General features: G+C 44.0%; 1 protein-coding gene across 1 annotated transcript in view; it reads right to left on the minus strand.

Annotated features, from left to right (window-relative positions):
• The window catches only part of slc24a3 (solute carrier family 24 member 3), a gene marked incomplete at both ends in the record, with an annotated part of 99,714 nt that overhangs the window by 18,810 nt on the left and 62,127 nt on the right, over positions 1 to 18,777 (minus strand). Inside the window, 8 exons of the mRNA XM_079511923.1 lie at positions 1,234 to 1,361; positions 2,304 to 2,357; positions 2,572 to 2,597; positions 6,575 to 6,649; positions 7,579 to 7,682; positions 8,190 to 8,274; positions 9,209 to 9,283; positions 11,162 to 11,238. Coding sequence (XP_079368049.1) covers positions 1,234 to 1,361; positions 2,304 to 2,357; positions 2,572 to 2,597; positions 6,575 to 6,649; positions 7,579 to 7,682; positions 8,190 to 8,274; positions 9,209 to 9,283; positions 11,162 to 11,238 — 624 coding nt within the window. The remainder of the gene's footprint in view (positions 1 to 1,233; positions 1,362 to 2,303; positions 2,358 to 2,571; positions 2,598 to 6,574; positions 6,650 to 7,578; positions 7,683 to 8,189; positions 8,275 to 9,208; positions 9,284 to 11,161; positions 11,239 to 18,777) is intronic.

The following is an 18,777-nucleotide window of genomic DNA, read 5'->3' on the forward strand; positions in this document are numbered from 1 at the left end:
TGGGGCAGAGGTTCGTTGTTGGCATCCAGGGAGTGTGTGTGCAAAGTTTGGCATGGATCGGGCCAACGGTGGCGGAGATTAGCTGGTAACGGACGGACGGACGGAAGGAAGGAAGGAAGGAAGGACGGACACACACACACACACACACACACACACACACACACACACACACACACACACACACACACACACACACACACACACACACGGACGGACGGAGTGCAAAACATACTCTCTCCCCATGCCTTCGGCCTGGTGGAGACAATAAGACATTTTACTGTACCGCTTTTTGAATGTAATTTAAAATTGCCAATAATTTTTCTCCTTTTCCGCCCAATTTAGTCATCATGTGTAATCTTAAGCACTGCTGACTGCTGCTGGTTCACCTGCCAGTGAGGAGCCTCACGGGAGGACTCTAAAGGAACAGCCTACTGCTCACTGTTCAACAGCCCACGCTGACAACCTTTAGTAGGAGTCACTGGTGCAGCGACAAGGGTTGCCATCCCGTGCCCGGTTTCCCTCCTCCTGCGTGTGAACGTGACCAGTTCTGTTTGTATTCACCACCATGGAGGAAGTGTACAGGAGAACTCTTTTAGCACTGTGCTTTTCCATAATTATTATCATGAGTCCTTAACCCTGAAACTCGGGAGAGGGAGCGCACACCAGCATTGAGGAGGTGCTGACCACGGTAGATATAAATGTTAAAAAAGAGGAGAAAAAGATATCACTGTATGTGAGCTGTCCCACAAACACAATATTTATACCTGTGTTGTTTGCACCTACAAGGCAATGGCAGACCGCCTCTCCAAATACCAGTAGTGTATGTGTGTCTCAAATAATTAATTTAGCCTGGGACACCAGGGGAATAAAGCTAGTACTGTAATTAGCTCCATAGAACAGACCAATAGTAGTCTTTGTCCACAGATTCAGGAGTTGATTAAGCAGACCATGATGAAGATGGTAAATGGTGCATTTATACAGTTTATACGGCTTTTATCCAAAGCGCTTTACATAGATTGTTCATTTCATTCACCCATTCACACACACATTCATACACCAATGGCGGTGGAAACCATGCAATGCACCAACCTGCTCATCGGGAGCAATTAGGGGTTCAGAGTCTGGCTCAAGGACACTGGGGAGCCCCTGATCGAACTGGTCCGGACGCTCGACCGGCCACTCTACCCCCTGAGCCAGTGCCCTCCCTGATGACAGTGAGGTTATGTGACGTACCTTTCTTGAGGAGGACGGCCGTAGCGTCACAGCCATCCTCCTGTTCAGGGTTAGTGGTCACTCCATTCCTCAGACTGCTGGGCGGCTTCTTCCTCCTCTCCAAGAAACGGACGATGTGGGAATTCATCCTGGAACACAGCAAGCCACTCACATGTGTTAGGTCTGAGCAACACGCCACTCTGACTCACATCCTGGCTGACTGGGCCACTAGGGAGCACCGTCCGTTTATAACAATGTGCTAATGGGGGCACACAGTGCAAGAGTCAGTCTTCTCCTTTTATTTTATTTACAGCATAATACAAACGTTTCGGCTATCCAGCCTTTGTCAGTTGTGTCTGAAGGCTGGATATTATGCTGTAAAGAAAATAAAAGAAGACTGACTCTTGCCACGTGTGCGACCCCATTACCTGTTATAAGTGATGTTGATCTAAGTGGATAGCGCACCAGATAAGTCAGAGCACATTGGTTACAAGAAAACACACACACACACACACACACACACACACACACACACACACACACACACACACACACACACACACACACACACACACACACACACACTCACACACACACACACACACACACACACACACACACACACACACACACACAGCCGTGTTGCAGTGTTAAATAATATAAAGAAAGTACAGAAGTCACATACAAGTTTAATAAGGCATCAGAGCTGTTTGTGAGACAACTTCTTTATTCTGCTAACCTGGCATTCTTTTCAGTTGTTTGCACCTCACCAGGGTTTTGTAATTATCAACGTCATACGAGGCGAAAGCTGTGACAGTATATGAACAAACCTATAGACTCAACATATAAAATCCATGTGAGCTCAAACAAAAGAGAATCTGCACTCTGTTTGAAGGTGCTTTCAAAGCTTAGTGGTACACAGCGTCAAAGGTGAAATGTTTTAAATTTGAGCAAGTATTGTCCTCTGTTCTGCTGTTAGTGAGTAAAATCATCAATTCGTAAATTTAACTCTGAAAGTGTTACAAATGACGCCAAGTGGAACCGTAACTGTTCTGCTAAATTGAGTTTGAATGGACTTGCTAATCACTTACTTCATGATCAAAATGTAGCCAAAGTACATCAGAATCAAAGTGAGAGATTCCCACCTAGAAAACACACAAAGTAATACATATTAATGACAAGCATATTTAATTGTATGTGATATTCAAATGAATGGCAACATCAAACATTTGGATTCTTTTCGACAGTACAACACGCACGCACGCACGCACGCGCGCGCGCGCGTACGCACGCACGCACAGGAATTAATTAGATTAGAAGCACAAATACAGTTAAATAGAAATAACTAATAAGACTTACCACACAACTTTCTCATCATATATGAACTGTAGGAAGAGAGGGAGTAGTCACAGGTGGTTAAAGAAATATCATAAAATAATGTGCACAGACTTTGTCCTACACAAACATTACATTACATTCCCATTGACAATGAATGGACAATTTTACGTCATAGTGTCTATTTTACGTCATGATGATGTACGATGATAAGAGATCATTAGATTTTATTTATATACACAGTTTTTCAAAAGTGATAGAAACAGCAGTGTTCAGAGTTCAGAGTTGAGAACCAGTTAAAGGGACACATTTCTAGCTGTTCTATATTTAGCAGCCATAAACCTGAGCAGTCTTCTCTGTGTCTCTGGAATGCAGCCAAATGTCACTGGAGTGAAATCCATGAATGTGAAAACTAGAGCCCTTAGGGGTTTAGCCGCTCGGTAGCCATGACATTGCCCTGTTCGTTGTCAAAATAGAAATCTTAACATAAGAAAATATGAATTGGGTTGATGACGTAGTAGCAGTAAGACTAAGGAATAGCCAGCACTCCGAAGTCCTTCTGGTACTTTTAATTCATAAGCGGCAAGCATTCCTCCGTGTGTATATCATTCATATTCACTCAGAGAAAGTCTTGACGCCGAACCGCATCCATGTTTGCTGTGTCTGTCTGTGCGTTTAATAATTAAAAGCACCAGGACTTCAGAGTGCTGGCTATTTCTTTCTTACTGTGAATCTTCGTGAGCCGTGCACCCGGTGAACTGCATATGCAGACTGAGAATGCTTTTTTTCTACGTTGATATAATAGCAGCAATAGAGCGTCGCAGTCCCGCCCCCTACCATGGACCAGGAAATGATTCTCCGTTCATTTTCCTCATAGACATTTCAGAAAGTATTTATTTAAAGACGTTTACGCCGCGGACAAAGCCAACTCGAGTCGTGACAAATCATGACAACAAACACAATTTTTGGGGCCGAAAAAATAATTAGAAAGAAGAAAACAAGAATTGATTCAAATCAATTAATTACCAGCTGATTACAATCTTCAGAATTGTGCTATTATCTGAAATGTATATATCTGTGTCTGTTTATGTGTGTGTGTGTGTGTGTGTGTGTGTGTGTGTAAACAACAACAGGATCTGTCCAGGTGAGTGTAGCCTAGTACAAAATGGAGCCAAACATTGGTGACTATCAAGTCATTAGAGGAAATGGAGGTTATTTGGAATGTGTTGTCTGTAGCTTGATTTAACAGACCGAAAACAAATTAGAGGGAACATTGCCGCGGACCACCGCACCAACCTCCGCAGGGACCCCCCTTATATTCAATCAATTCAATTGAAGAATTGATTCAATATGAATAATAACCAGCAGCTTCCGTATATATGTGTGTTTAATATAAGGGGGGTCCCTGCAGAGGGTGGTGCGGTGGTCCGCGGCAATGTTCCCTCTAATTTGTTTTCGGTCTGAGTAAACACTCAAACCTCCTGAGCAGACATCAGCAACTGCTGAGCAAACATACATCACCTTGACACCAACTAGCCCAACATGAGAGAATGCGAAGTGAGCGCCGCACACTTCACACAGGTGTGATTTTCTTGTGTTTTGCCAAATGGATTTTGGGAGTGAATCAATGAATAGTTAGCTAAGGCAACAAGTTACAACATTTTTGGTAATATCAAGGTGGTAGGCTATCAATTTTAGGAGCCTTTTCAGGCTGTGACCCGTCAAAGTAATCATATTTGAACTGGGGACCCCCCCACCCAGACAAGCAACAGAATGGTTCCACAGATAAATGTTGTGAAATAGCAGATGTCCAAGGTCGTTGTGAACTTGTGGATTGGCTATTTGCACAATTGTTGCCTCTGTGTTATATAATAATAGGGCTGTTAATCGATTCAAATATGTAATCGCGATTAATCACATGATTGTCCATAGTTAATCGCAAATTAATCGCATATTTTTATCCGTTGTAAATATACCTTAAATCAGTGGTTGTCAAGATTTGTCATATCAAGGCCCATTATGTATTCTGCATTTGAGCCACGGACCACCATTTGATGACATTTAGCCTTCCAGACCCAAACGAAAGAACTGTATTGATGTTGGTACCATTAGGAGAGATAACAGGCCAATGTTGATCAAATTAATTTTGCTACATTCTCAAATTGTGTAGAAGTAATGCAGATGTGTAACAATTTTTCAACTGTTGAGAGTGTGAAATTGAACCAAAAGGACCCACTTGGTTTAATTGTACTCGCAAGAGTTAAAGTTCTCTAAGGGTTCATTTGGTTACCAAGTCTCCATCATGTAGATGGGGACCACCTGGTGGTCCCCAGACCACAGGTTCAGAACCACTGCTTTAGTGCTTTTCAAAATACTCTTATCCACATTTGGAGAATGTTTTTTTTGTTGCAAATGCCATGGAAGAGGGCAGAAATTGTCAAAGCATAAACTCCACACACACGCTGCGCGAGACGAGACCCCTCCGCTCCGCCTGCCTCTCTCTCCTGCAAGCCATAGCTGCAAGCACGCACACACACAGGCTGTCAACATTAGCTTTAGCAGGCATTAGCATGGTGCAAAAGTAACTGCTGTGTTTGTCTCCCGAAACTGTTCAGTTCAGCCTGCATGAACAGCGCTCGAGCGCTCGGTTTCTGCCCCCTCAATGTCGTAACTCTTCTATGAGTTGGCTCTGGGTCAAACCACCGCGCTGGGAAATGGCTGTGAATGTGCGTGGCAATGGAATTGGCCAATGCGAAGTCTATAATGGTAATACTTTGGCACAAACCAACTATTGGCGAAGAACAATATTGATGTAACTAAGAGTTTCGATGAGTTAGCTATATTTTATATACAGAGATTGAGAAGGAATAAGCGAAATCGTGAGGCGACAATTCCTCCTCCTCCTCCGCTGTTTCTCTTCTCCTGAGGAGAGATCACAGTGGGCGGTGGCTTCCAGGCGTGTGTGTGTGTGTGTGTGTGTGTGTGTGTGTGAGTGTGTGTGTGTGTGTGTGTGTGTGTGTGCGCGTGCGTGTGGGTCTGAGCCAATGGCGCGAGGGGAGGCAGTGTTGCCAGGTCCGCGAATTATAAGCGAGTTGGAGTGTGTGTAAGTAGTGTGTTGAAAGGTGTTTTTTGTGGGCTTTTGAAAGATGCAGACTTGGCAACACTCAGCAAGAAGTACTCAGCAGTATGGTTGCCAGTGTTGCCAACTGTCGTGACAGAAATAAGCTAAGCAGCCTCCATGTTAGGCTGGAAATATGCAGGCAGGAAATATGCAGACTTGGCAACACTCAGCAAGAAGTACTCGGCAGTATGGTTGCCAGTGTTGCCAACTGTCGTGACAGAAATAAGCGAAGCAGCCTCCACGTTAGGCTGGATGGAAATATATGCAGACTTGGCTGGAAATATGCAGACTTGGCAACACTCAGCAGAATGATCTCGTGTCGATCTCGTGTTGCAAGTTTCCCATCCTAATATAGACCAGCCCGATTCTTCGAATCAGCTGGTAAAAACGGCAGGTTACAACACTTTTTTTGTTGTTTTTCTTCTTTGTAATTATTTGTTTGGTCCAAAATATTGTTTGTGTTGTCATGAGTTGTCACGACTCGAGTTGGCTTTGTCCGCGGCGTAACCGTCTTTAAATAAATACTTTTTGAAATGTCTATGGGGAAAATGCATTGGGATTAATTTCCTGGTCCATGGTAGGGGGCGGGACTGCGACGCTCTATAGAACCCTATGCGTGTGGCAGGATAGTGCAAAAATACTATGCATAATGTAAATTGTAGGGACACAGAGACAGGTCCAAACTAACAGAAAGGGGGAGTTTCCTCTGTTAGCATGGCTAGTTTCGACGGTGTGATAGCGTCCCTTTGACCATTTCAAACCATATACACTTTGTACACCAAAAATAGCAGATCTACAAGCTCACAACGCATCGTGACCCGGTGTGAGCTTGGAGATCTGCTATTTTCCCTGAATGTTGCCAAATGTTCACCCTAACCCTAATCCCTGACCATTTAGACTCCTTACCACTATGAGAGCAGTGATGGACAAAGTGTAGTACGCTGAATCTCTGAGGAGAGGCCAATGGGACAGATGAACAGCCTGGAAGAAGACACACAGGGATAAAGAAAGAGAGACAGAAATGGAGAGAGAGAGAGAGAGAGAGAGTAAAGATGAGCAAGAAAGAAATAGGAGAGATTTTAAATTAGATTTGAATTTATCACTGTGCAAATGTGCAATTTACATGCACGTGGTCGCTTCTACCAATGTCTATTTCAATGTGTGATTATACTGTATGTACTGTGTGTGTGATTATACTGTGTACTGTGTGTGTGTGTGTGTGTGTGCGTGCGTGCGTGCGTGCGTGCGTGCGTGCGTGCGTGCGTGCGTGCGTGCGTGCGTGCGTGCGTGCGTGCGTGAGTGCGTGCGTGCGTGCGTGCGTGCTTGCGTGTGTGTGAGTGAGATCCTCTAATGTTCAGGACACTAGACAAATGAGCTAAGCTCAGCTCTCAGCTCTTGATGGCATTGTTGAAAATCACTACTTAGTGTGTGTGTGCGTGCATGCGTGCCTGCGTGCGTGCGCACGTGTGTGTGTGTTGGTTGGTAATGGTATAAGTAAATATCTGTCTGTCTGGCTGTTTGTCTGTCTGAATCTCTGTGGGCAGGTGTTTGTGTCTGTGTCTGTGTCTGTGTTTGAGTTTCTGTGTGTGTGTGCGTGCGTGCGTGCGTGCGTGCGTGCGTGCGTGCGTGCGTGCGTGCGTGCGTGCGTGCGTGCGTGCGTGCGTGCGTGCGTGCGTGCGTGTGTTTGCGTGTCAGGGAATTATGCCAGTAAACAGTAACAGGACAAACGTGATCTGCTAGACAGAGACAGACAGATGAGCATCTGTTTGTCTGTCTGAATCTCTGTGGGCCTGTGTTTGAGTTTCTGAGTGTGTGTGTGTGTGTGTGTGTGCGTGCGTGCGTGCGTGCGTGCGTGCGTGCGTGCGTGCGTGCGTGCGTGCGTGCGTGCGTGCGTGTGACTGCTTCTGTACCTGTCCAGCGAATAAGCCACATACTCCGATGATGCAGAGAATGTTGAAGACAGCAGAACCAACGATGGTTCCCACCCCAACATCTCCTTTAGTGATGAACACTCCTGCAAAAAAACAGGAACTTGTTTCACATTCCACGCATTATCAGGGCGCAATGTGATAGTGCCCAGTGCTAACAGCTCTGTATAATTCATGGGTGTTAATAAAAAAACAATCAGTGTCAGGTGCCATCACGTTTTAAGAATGGCGTGAGGCACATTCCTTAGGTCCTTTAGCACACCTGCACAGGCAACCAGTGCATAAGACAGGAAGAAAGAATGGAGATTCCGCACACTGTCTTCAGACTCTTCACTTACAGTGAAAAGTATTCTATTAGGCTACAACATTTCGGGATTCATAGTAGGGATGTCCCGATCACGTTTTTTTGCTCCCGATCCGATTCCGATCATTAGATTATTTTTAATATAACACTTAAGCCATATCACAATAGCAAATATTCTATTGTATGTCACTCTAGTGTAGTCTGTTGTGTTGCCTTTCGATTATTGAAAGGCAAAATGTGACTTTTATTAGAATGACTGTTCGTGCGGGCGTGTGTGTTTCTTTCTCACCAATAACTGAAGTAAACAGTTCAGGAGCCGAGCTGCCTGCTGCCATAAATGTGGCTCCTGCTACGTCTTCACTGAGACTGAGACGCTAGGAGAGGAAGCAAAGATGAATAAAGGAAAAATAATGAAGCAAAAAGGGAACAGGGAATAATGAAAGAAAGAATAAAACGATCCTTAGGTCTTCTCCGTTTCATGACAAAGTCATTCATCAACCTAACAGCAGACGTTTTTTAACAATAAGGTGAAGAAAGGCCATGGCCAAAGGTCACCACATTCAGTAATAAGGTTTATACTGCAAGCTTCCAATTATATTAAGAGCTATTTTTAGTCAGCTTGCTTTTTGGCCTAAGGGGGGCACTAGAGCAAAGGTCATGGGTCACTCAAATGGTTAGTGTACATCCTTAGAGTATTAATAGAGACGGCACCCGGAGGAAACCCTGAGGCGAAATGGACATAGTGGCCGAATTATGTCATTGCAGCTCGAGCCAGCGCTGGTCCGTTGACTATCATTGCGCACGTTCATGTGATTGGGCCCATGACACGTGAACGCTATGTTTCATACGTGAATGCAATCCATCCCAGAATGCACTCTGTTCCTACCCGGAAGGAGGAGTGAAATTGCCTCGTGCACTTTTGAGCAACTTAATGCAAGTGGATGGGAGGAGAAATCCGGTGCCGTCTCTATTAATATATACTCTAAGTGTACATCCTCCATGGAGAATGAGTGCTCAATCAGGGTTAGTGTCAATCAGCCTATTACATTACATTTCAGATTTTAGGGGGAGGACACGTCTTGGAATCAGAAGATTCCCAGTTTGATCCCTGGCTCCTCCTAGCTGTGTCCTTGAGCAACAAGGACACTAGCCACATTGCTAGCGGGGATATTTACTTATCAATGTAAACAGAAACAGAACCGTGGTCTGTTATTCAGATATAACAGACGACAGAATACCTTCATTTACCAATCAGAATGGAGTATTCCACAAAGCCATTGATTTATTTAACAGTCTCCTAGTTCCTACCTCACAAATCTTCTCCAGAGACGGAACAAAGTAGTCATCACACACCAAGGCCAGAGCATAGAACATGTACACCGTCTGTAAAACACACACACCGTACACCGCACGCACGCACGCACGCACGCACGCACGCACGCACGCACGCACGCACGCACGCACACACACACACACACACACACTTACTTACTTGTTGGGGGTAACATCAACACGAGTGATGCCAACAAAGTGCACAAGGGGGTGATGAAGACTAACTTTACGTGACTTTTTGTATCTAATCTGGAGGTGCTTGTGGAGGGGCAGATGAGGAGGAAGCATCCCCTCTATGACGAGTTACCCGGGATGAGGAGCACATCCAGCCACAGACTCTGGGGTTCACCACAACGTGACTTGGACAGTCCTTTGTGCCAGAAGCAATCAGGCTCCACAACCAAGCCTGACCCTCATTAAGTTCTGTTCTGCTATTTGGGATTACTGTCTCCTTGCTTGACTCTGGCACACTTACACTACAGAACCACAGCAGATGCCTGTTAGGCAAAACTGTTGTGAGATGAACTTACATTCACTCACCGTTGTTAAAACATTTTATATGCATTATATACACTATAGATAGACTATATTATATTAATATATATAAAATAACATAGTATCCAGACACCCACTGTGGAAGGCCACCAGATGCTGTATCAGTCTCATAGTCATGGTTGATAGTCTGCACATACATGCATACCCATTCATATTATTCACTGGCAACAGAGGTATACCGTATTAATGCAGTGGTGATGAATTGTACATTTATATGTATGTTAGCGTCGCAGTCCCACCCCCTTTCATGACGACGACAGACCCAGGAAATAATTCCCCATGCATTTTTCCCATAGACATTTCAAAAAGTATTTATTTAAAGATCTGTAAGACTCAACTCAGATCGTGACAAATCATGACAACAAAGACAATATTTTGGGCTGAACAAATAATTACAAAGGAAAAAAAAAAGAAAAAAAAAAGTGTATTTGTTCAGCTTTGTTGTCATGATTTGTCACGAACCGAGTTGGCTTTGACCGAGGCTTTAAAGGTCGTTAAATAAATACTTTTTGACATGTCTATGGGAAAATAAATGGGGAATTATTTCCTGGGCCTGTCGTCGTCATGAAAGGTCATACCAAGTGCAGATATCTAGTGTCAGACTCACATTCTATATAATTGATCTTATTCTTCTGTCTTTACTCTCAACTGTCACCTTTCCTGCGTTTTCCTTTTACTGCAGTTGCTGCTATGACACAAGCTTTATTTGTTCTTATACTACAGTGGTTCCCAAAGTGGGGTCTGGGGACCCCCAGGGGTCCTTGAGGGAGTTCCAGGGGGTCCCCAGCTAAATGATAGTTTGGAACCAAATGGACCCTTATGGGTCTGTAACTCAGAGAGTGTACAAATGGAACCAAATGGACCCGTTAGGGTCCCAGAGATAGAAATGCCATTAAATGGGGGCCCGTAGCCTAATTCAGGTCAAACCAGGGGCCCTTAACCCATTTTGGGCGGGAACCCCTTTTGGTGTTAGCATTATGTTATGCTTTAGCTATTGAAAAATAGCAGATCTACAAGCTCATAGCGCGCCACGAGTGCCGCGCTACAAGCTTGTACGTAGGTCTGCTATTTTTGAAAAATCAAAGAACGACTGACATAAAAACATAGCTTTTTCAGAAAACTGTCATTTTCAAACATTCTAAACATTTTTAGAATCTGATCTCAGGTCAAAATGGGTTAATGAAAATGATTGAAAATCACTGCTAGAGCCGTAAAAATCTTCTCTTATGGGGGGGTCCTTGGCATATATTTTCTAATGGGGGGTCTGCAGGCAAATGAGTATAATTTTGGGGGTCCTTGACATGAAAAGGTTTGGGAACCACTGTCATACTACTATATAGAGAGAATGTTGAACGATGCTGTGGAGACACTCACACACAGAACATGGAATCCCACGGCTCCCTCCATGCGTTCCTGGTTGGTGAAATAATCCGTGGGGAACTCATGGATACCTGCGGAGAAAACGCACGCACGCACGCACGCACGCACGCACGCACGCACGCACGCACGCACACACACACACACACACACACACACACACACACACACACACACACACACAAACATTGTATTTATTTTTTATATCACTTCATTTCTGTACATTTCGGTTATTTGGTCCTACACAAAACGGTTTCTCTCCATCCTACACGTAAATGTCCCTCTGACAAACAGCAGTAGAATGAGATCTTGTAGAGATCAAATTTACATTTACTGTATACTTGAGGGAAATTTGGAGACGAAATCTAATCAAATCAAAATAAATCTTGATTATCCAAAAACGTGATTATAGAATGTTACATTTGCTTGTGCATAGTTGAAAAGTAGGCCATGTTAGCAGAAGAAAACAGATACAACTAGAAAAAGTGCCCTTCTGGGCACAGGTCTCCACCAGGAGGATAGGACTGTGTGAGATGTTTGGCAAAATGTTTAGGAGTAATATAAACATGTTTGCCTTTGATGGCAATTGGATGATTTGAGGCATTTTGTTCCAAAAATGTGTTTAGCAAAAATCAACCTGTTGGTGGCGCTATAACAGGCCAATGTGAAAAGGGTGGGATATATTCCTCAGCCTAGTAAGAAAATGTGTGAAAGATTTCACGTAAATTGCATGCTGCGTTCATGATTTGAGGCTTTTGTTCAAAACGGGGCAATCTTGCAAACTGTGAAAGCCAATTATAGCCAATTAGGATGGAATATGAAATATCGGACAGATCCGACTTGAGCACATGACCATAGAGATACTGTGTAACGATTTGTGAGATTTTTGGACAGAATCTGGAGGAGTAATATCAAAAAATGTGTTTTACAAAAGTCGGCCTCCTGGTGGCGCTATAAAAAGCAGATGCGGAAAATGCAGGTCAAAGGTTTGTCCTTGGCCTCTAGGGAGTGTGCATGCAACGTTTCACGCAGATCGGTGCAGTTTTAGGTAAAATGTGAAAAGCTGCCTCATGGTGGCGCTATAACAGGCCGTTCATCGTTGGCATCCAGGGAGTGTGTGTGCAAAGTTTGGCATCGACCGGGTTAACGGTGCCAGAGATTAGCTGTACACAGACGGACGGAAGGAAGGACGGACACACACACACACGGACGGAGTGCAAAACATACTCTCTCCCCATGCCTTCGGCCTGGTGGAGACAAATATGTAGGGAATGAAATAGTAACATAAAACATTATACAGTATTATAACATTTCACATTATATTATAAGAAATAATACAACCATGGTTTTTAGCACCCTCTGGTGGACAACATGTGGGTGCTGACGTACAGTACAAAATACATACACAAACATACAAATAGTCAGCTTCATTACAATAGTTTCACATCACTTCATGTTTCAACTAATTATACAAGACAAGGCTTCCAAATATAGACTCGGGGGGCTGGCAGACAGTGGGCGAAAGCCTAAATATGCCATATAATTATCTCACATCGGCCACGTGCCCTTTTCGGCCTGTTGCGCCGCCTTGTATGACTGGCAAAGCTAAATATAGCAATGCCCTCGTGTGACTGTGCGTGCATTCATGATCTTTGCTCTCTCTCTCTCTGTGTGTGCACATGTGTGTGCGTGCGTGCGTACTCGGTGTGTGTGGGTGATTGCGGTACAAAAGCGCATGTGTGTGTAAGGCTGCAAGTCTGCACGTGTACACATCTGCACGTGTGTATGTGTTGGCAGAATGGGCATATGCATTGTGCGCTCGCCGTTACACACAGACGTGTGTGACGCGAACGGACGGCGATGTTCAGTGACATTCTCCCCCTCAACAGCCGTGAGGTTGTGAGTCAGATGACTCAGGCTGCGAGGCGCCGTGGCCTGCGTGACCAGTGCACTACAATACACTTCATAATGAAACACAACTGTCTCAGGCTGCGAGGCGCCGTGGCCTGCGTGACCAGTACACTACAATACACTTCATAATGAAACACAACAGGCTGCGAGGCGCCGTGGCCTGCGTGACCAGTACACTACAATACACTTCATAATGAAACACAACTGTCTCAGGCTGCGAGGCGCCGTGGCCTGCGTGGCCAGTACACTACAATACACTTCATAATGAAACACAACAGGCTGCGAGGCGCCGTGGCCTGCGTGGCCAGTACACTACAATACACTTCATAATGAAACACAACAGGCTGCGAGGCGCCGTGGCCTGCGTGACCAGTACACTACAATACACTTCATAATGAAACACAACTGTCTCAGGCTGCGAGGCGCCGTGGCCTGCGTGACCAGTACACTACAATACACTTCATAATGAAACACAACAGGCTGCGAGGCGCCGTGGCCTGCGTGACCAGTACACGACAATACACTTCATAATGACACACAACAACCCACAGCACCTCCACATCATTACAAGACACGACAATACACTTGTGTCTACCTCGGCCCGTATATCTCGAGAACCGAGTGGGAAGTCGTCGGATTGTCCAGAAATATCTATAAATCCACAAACCTCTGTATGTATCCGTCTGTCTGTGTGTCTCTGTTTGTGACCCTTCTGTTACCCGTACTGTATGTCATCAATATGCCGTCCTACTGACATCATAGACTGGCCTCCTCCAAATACTATTACCAGTAAGACGCCCTAAGGGTGAGGTTGCATGCAGCAGGATGATGAGAGCTTCTCCTAGGGTTTAGTTGGTACCTTATCATTGATGGTATCAACTGACATACGAAGAACATAATCAACAACAATAATAAATAGAAACAGGGCAAGTGTGTCGCCTTGGAGAATGCCAGCAAGGATGGGGAATGATGGTGTTTCTCCGTCAGGAGTAAGGATGATCGCTGAGGTATTTGTATATAGAACTTTTATGGCATTGATCATTTTGTCGGGGATACCATATAATTTAAGAATTTCAAACATTTTGGCTCTGTCCACTGAATCAAAAGCCTTTGAGAAATCAACAAAGACTAGTGCGAGATCGATGTTGCAGAGCTGTGATTCCTCAATAACCCTAACGTAAGCATAGGATTTGACTCAAAGTGAATCTACCACGTCTAAATCCGTTTTGATTGTTTCGGAGTAGAGGCTCAACGAAGGGGATAAGACGATTGAGGAAAAGTTTTGCAGCAATTGGCATTAAGGAAATTCCTCTAAAATTATTGGCTAATGAGAGGTCTCCTTTCTTAGGTGTTGGGATGATGGTTTTTATGCCATATAGTCGGTGCCTTGAATGTGTTGAAGGTATGATTGCAGAGATTGAGCAATAGATATTGGAATTGCTTATTTTTCCAGATCAATGCTGGAATATTATCCGGACCAAAAGCTTTAGATGACTTCAATTGTTTGGTGGCTGCTATAACTTATAACTTGATGGTAAATGGGGATGTATTGATGTTCAATGTTTCTGAAACCTGTACACTCTGAAGAGTGCAGTCTTCTGGAAGTTTGGCCTCCTTACCAAGAAGATTTTTTAAAATGGTTAGACCAGTTTTCCATACGCTTTTTGGCTGACCCTCCCTTGATTCGGATGGTGGAGTTTGAATTCTTGCCCGACAGCTCTTTGATTGTTTTCCATGCTAAATGGTGCTTCTTGCTGGTGTTGCTCTGAGAGATGGTCGATTTTGCCATTTATAAAGTTCACCTCAGCATCTAGGTAAGCATGAAAGCATCGTCAAGTGCCTTTTTTTATTAGTTGGATTTTCTTGGCTTGTGATGGTGATTTGTGGTAGGCTTGAGATACTGACTTAAGATGTGTTCTTGCCTCGGAAACTAAGGGGGAGGTACTAGATTTACTTTTGCTTTTGGGAAGCATCGCTAAGGCTACCTCCTCAGTCGATTTCATCAGACATTATCTGCGTCAATATCAACAGATGGAATTTGTTGTATACTTCAAGAGAGAAACTCGATGCAAGGTCTTGATATTACGTCTTGGGTGTAGCTCGGCCGTTAATTGGTCCTGGCAGGACACATGGTCAGAGAGCTGCAGTGTGTGAGACACAATGCAGACAGGAAAACCAGCCAAGTCTATTCTACAGTACACAAGATATGTGTGCACGCGCATGTGTGTGTGTGTGTGTGTGTGTGTGTGTGTGTGTGTGTGTGTGTGCGTGCGTGTGTGTGTGTGTGTGTGTGTGTGTGTGTGTGTGTGTGTGTGTGTGTGTGTGTGTGTGTGTGTGTGCGCGCATGCGTGCGCATGTGAGAGAGAGACCCTCCCTTCTCCACAACCTGGCAATGGAACAGAAGGATCATGAACAGTCAGTGTCTCTCTAACCATTAACCGCACGCCCGCCCGCCCGCCCGCCCGCACACACACACACACACACACACACACACACACACACACACACACACACACACACACACACACACACACACACACACACACACACACACACACACACACACACACACACACACACACACACACACACACACACACACACACACACACACACACACACACACACACACACAGCAGGTGAGCATTTCTACTGAAGCAGCCAAGTTCATGTTTCCCAAAAAACTATTAGCTCTATTTGGATCAGTTTTCTCCTTACATGGAAAAGAACACATTGCACGTGCGTGCGTGCGTGTGTGCGTGCGTGCGTGCGTGCGTGCGTGTGTGAACTTAATTATCCCCTTAATTACCCCCCTGAGGTGAGCCATTCGGTCTTTCATTTCAATACTATTATAGTTTTATTCAGCTGTATGGACTCTGACTTGAGTCCTTTGACTTGAGAAAGTATGAGATATGATTCAAAAGAATAGAATTCATATATTGAGTAATAAAGTTTCATCTGAAATTCATAGGGCTATGAGCCACGTTCAAAATGAATGTTGTTTTGGTAGGCCTACTGGTTTAGTGCTATATAGATGAGATAGATCTTTTGTCCTCAAGGAGGACATTTAACCCATTTTGAGCGGGAACCCCTTTTGGTGGTTACATACATTATGTTATAATTTAGCTATTGAAAAATAGCAGATCTACAAGCTCATAGCTCTATGAACTTGTAGGCCTGCTATTTTTTGAAAAATCGTTAAAATGTGCCTCAAATCTTTCAGAAAATTGTCATGATTTAGAAAACTTTTTTTTTAAATTTCGACGTCAGGCTAATCACTACCGTTCAGTCGCACAAATAAACAAATGTTGAAACACACTCATGATTTAGTTGTTTATCACTTGCCTGTCTTGACTTGAGACTCATACGTGTGACTTGCAAAAACAATGTATCTGTCCCACCTCTACTATTATTGTTGTAAAACAAAACGGAGATCAGCTATTCATGCAGATTTCAGACTGATGAAGGAACTGAACCAATATATATATATATATAGGTTTGTAGGGGAAAATATATGAATTCAAAGATATGTCCAAAGATTTATTGTGAGTTGAGAAAGTGTGTCCTCTCAAGGCTTTGTTCTCAGAATTAATTTTCAAAATCATATACGTCTAAAAGATGTACTATTATATATATATATATATATATATATATATCATACACACACACATATGCATGCACACAAATCCCTGAGTGTTTTTCCCCTATTTTATGTATTAATCTGTTGTAGAGTAGATCAGTGTGGATTAGCTAGTTCCTCACTCCTCCCCATTCCCTCCGCTCTTCGTCTCTCTCTCTCTGCTCCCCTCTACACCATCCCTGGCTTATGTAAGGTCACAACTATTACATAAGAGAGAGCAGACCCACACACACAGAGAGGGAGGGAGGGAGAGAGAGAGAGAGAGAGAGAGAGAGAGAGAGAGAGAGAGGGAGAGAGAGAGGGAGAGAGAGGGAGAGGGAGAGAGAGAGAGAGAGAGGGAGAGAGAGAGAGAGAGAGATAGAGATAGAGGGAGGGAGGGAGAGAGAGAGAGAGAGAGAGAGAGAGAGAGAGGGAGAGAGAGAGAGGGAGAGAGAGGGAGAGAGAGAGAGGTTGAAGAGTGCAGAGATAGGAGTGGGAGAGAGACGGAGATAAACAAGGGAGGTAGACAGACGGCGAGAGATACAGAGGGAGACACAGAAGAGAAAGAGAGAGAGGGAAGTGAGGCCAAATCCCATCCATCATCAGATCAATCTCATGAGATCTCTGCACACTGCAAAACTGAGAGTGTTCATTTAAGTCAGAGAGTAACAATTGAACGGTAAAGGCCAGCGGCAGAGCTCCCAGGATGCCATAGTTGGTCCCTTGTCTGCAGTCCTTTCCTCTAAGACCATGTGAAATGTACACCCCTACTCAAGATATCTGAACACATAATGGCCATGAAACTTACTGAATGCATTCATGTTCTGCAGAGGATGAAACCTACTAATTGTGGATGTGCACGGCTAGTCAGCTAGTACATTAAACTGTGCTGCCTATTTATCATATAGTAAATACTATTTTTTTTCTTTCTTTTTGGAAATGTTCTAATTTTCAACACTAATAATAAAGACTCAAGAGAAATGTACTAATTCCTAATTCTAGTATTTACTTGAGTATATACTTTTTCCATCACTGGCTGGACGTGCCCAAGAATAGCAACCTCGTATCAACTTGTTTCCTGCCCACCGCCGCTGTGATCCCAGGTGATTTGAAAAAAGAAGCCAGCTCATCACACAGTTGAGTGCAATAGACATGCTATGCTACCACTCAGATTTTTTGAAGGCAAAGGCATATAAAAAACGGATGGCCTACATCGAGACAGAATACACAGTGCCACTGGGGAGGAAAAGTCCCCTGCTCCTTTGCAGCATTGAAAATAAGATTGTGTTATTACGATTTCTGACCTCTCTCTTGATCTAAAAAGACAAAAACCTTTGAAATGCTATGCTTGAAAAGATGAAAATGTTTTGATTTACAAAGAGAAGAGAAAAGGGGAGAGACATGGAATCAAGACATAAACTAGAAAAAGGATAAAGAATTATTAAAAGCGACAACGTTTCGATGTTATTATGTTATGTTAAGTTATTATGTGTGTTTGTGTTAGGCTGTGCAACAGTGACACTTGGTTGTGAAAACTAACCAAATGCTATTTTCGTGCTCGGACACAGCCACCCAGAGACACACATAGCTCGTATAGGAGTGGTTGCACCACTCATAAGTTTCAAGAATAGCAGATCTACAAGCTCACAACACGTAACGTGACTAATACTGTAAGTAGGGACTTCCAGAGACTTCCAGAGCTGTGATTGGAGGGACACTCGATCGCAAAGTGCTAGTGGGGAAGCATCCATATTGGGTAACCACCTTTATTGCCGTATTAATCATTATAAGAAGTTACGGTCACTGGCGATGTTTACAGTTACCTTTGAAGAATCAAAGAGTCGTAATTCTACCTCCGTATCATGAAGATCCGGCTGAAAATAGTCCCATCGTTTGTTACCGACTCGAAACATATTCCAGTGGAGCGATGCGAGACAACAACACAGAGTAATGGCGGATGGATCTATGAAACCCTGTTCACTTGCATTGAACTCAGTTTCCCAGAAGCCCTTGCAAGCCAGCGGATAGGTCGATTTCCGGTTACGTCATCATAAAGCGTCGGCCTCGTCACGATGTCCGCGAC

This window comes from Electrona antarctica (assembly GCF_951216825.1).
Source record: "Electrona antarctica genome assembly, chromosome: 10".
Classification (NCBI taxonomy): domain Eukaryota; kingdom Metazoa; phylum Chordata; class Actinopteri; order Myctophiformes; family Myctophidae; genus Electrona; species Electrona antarctica.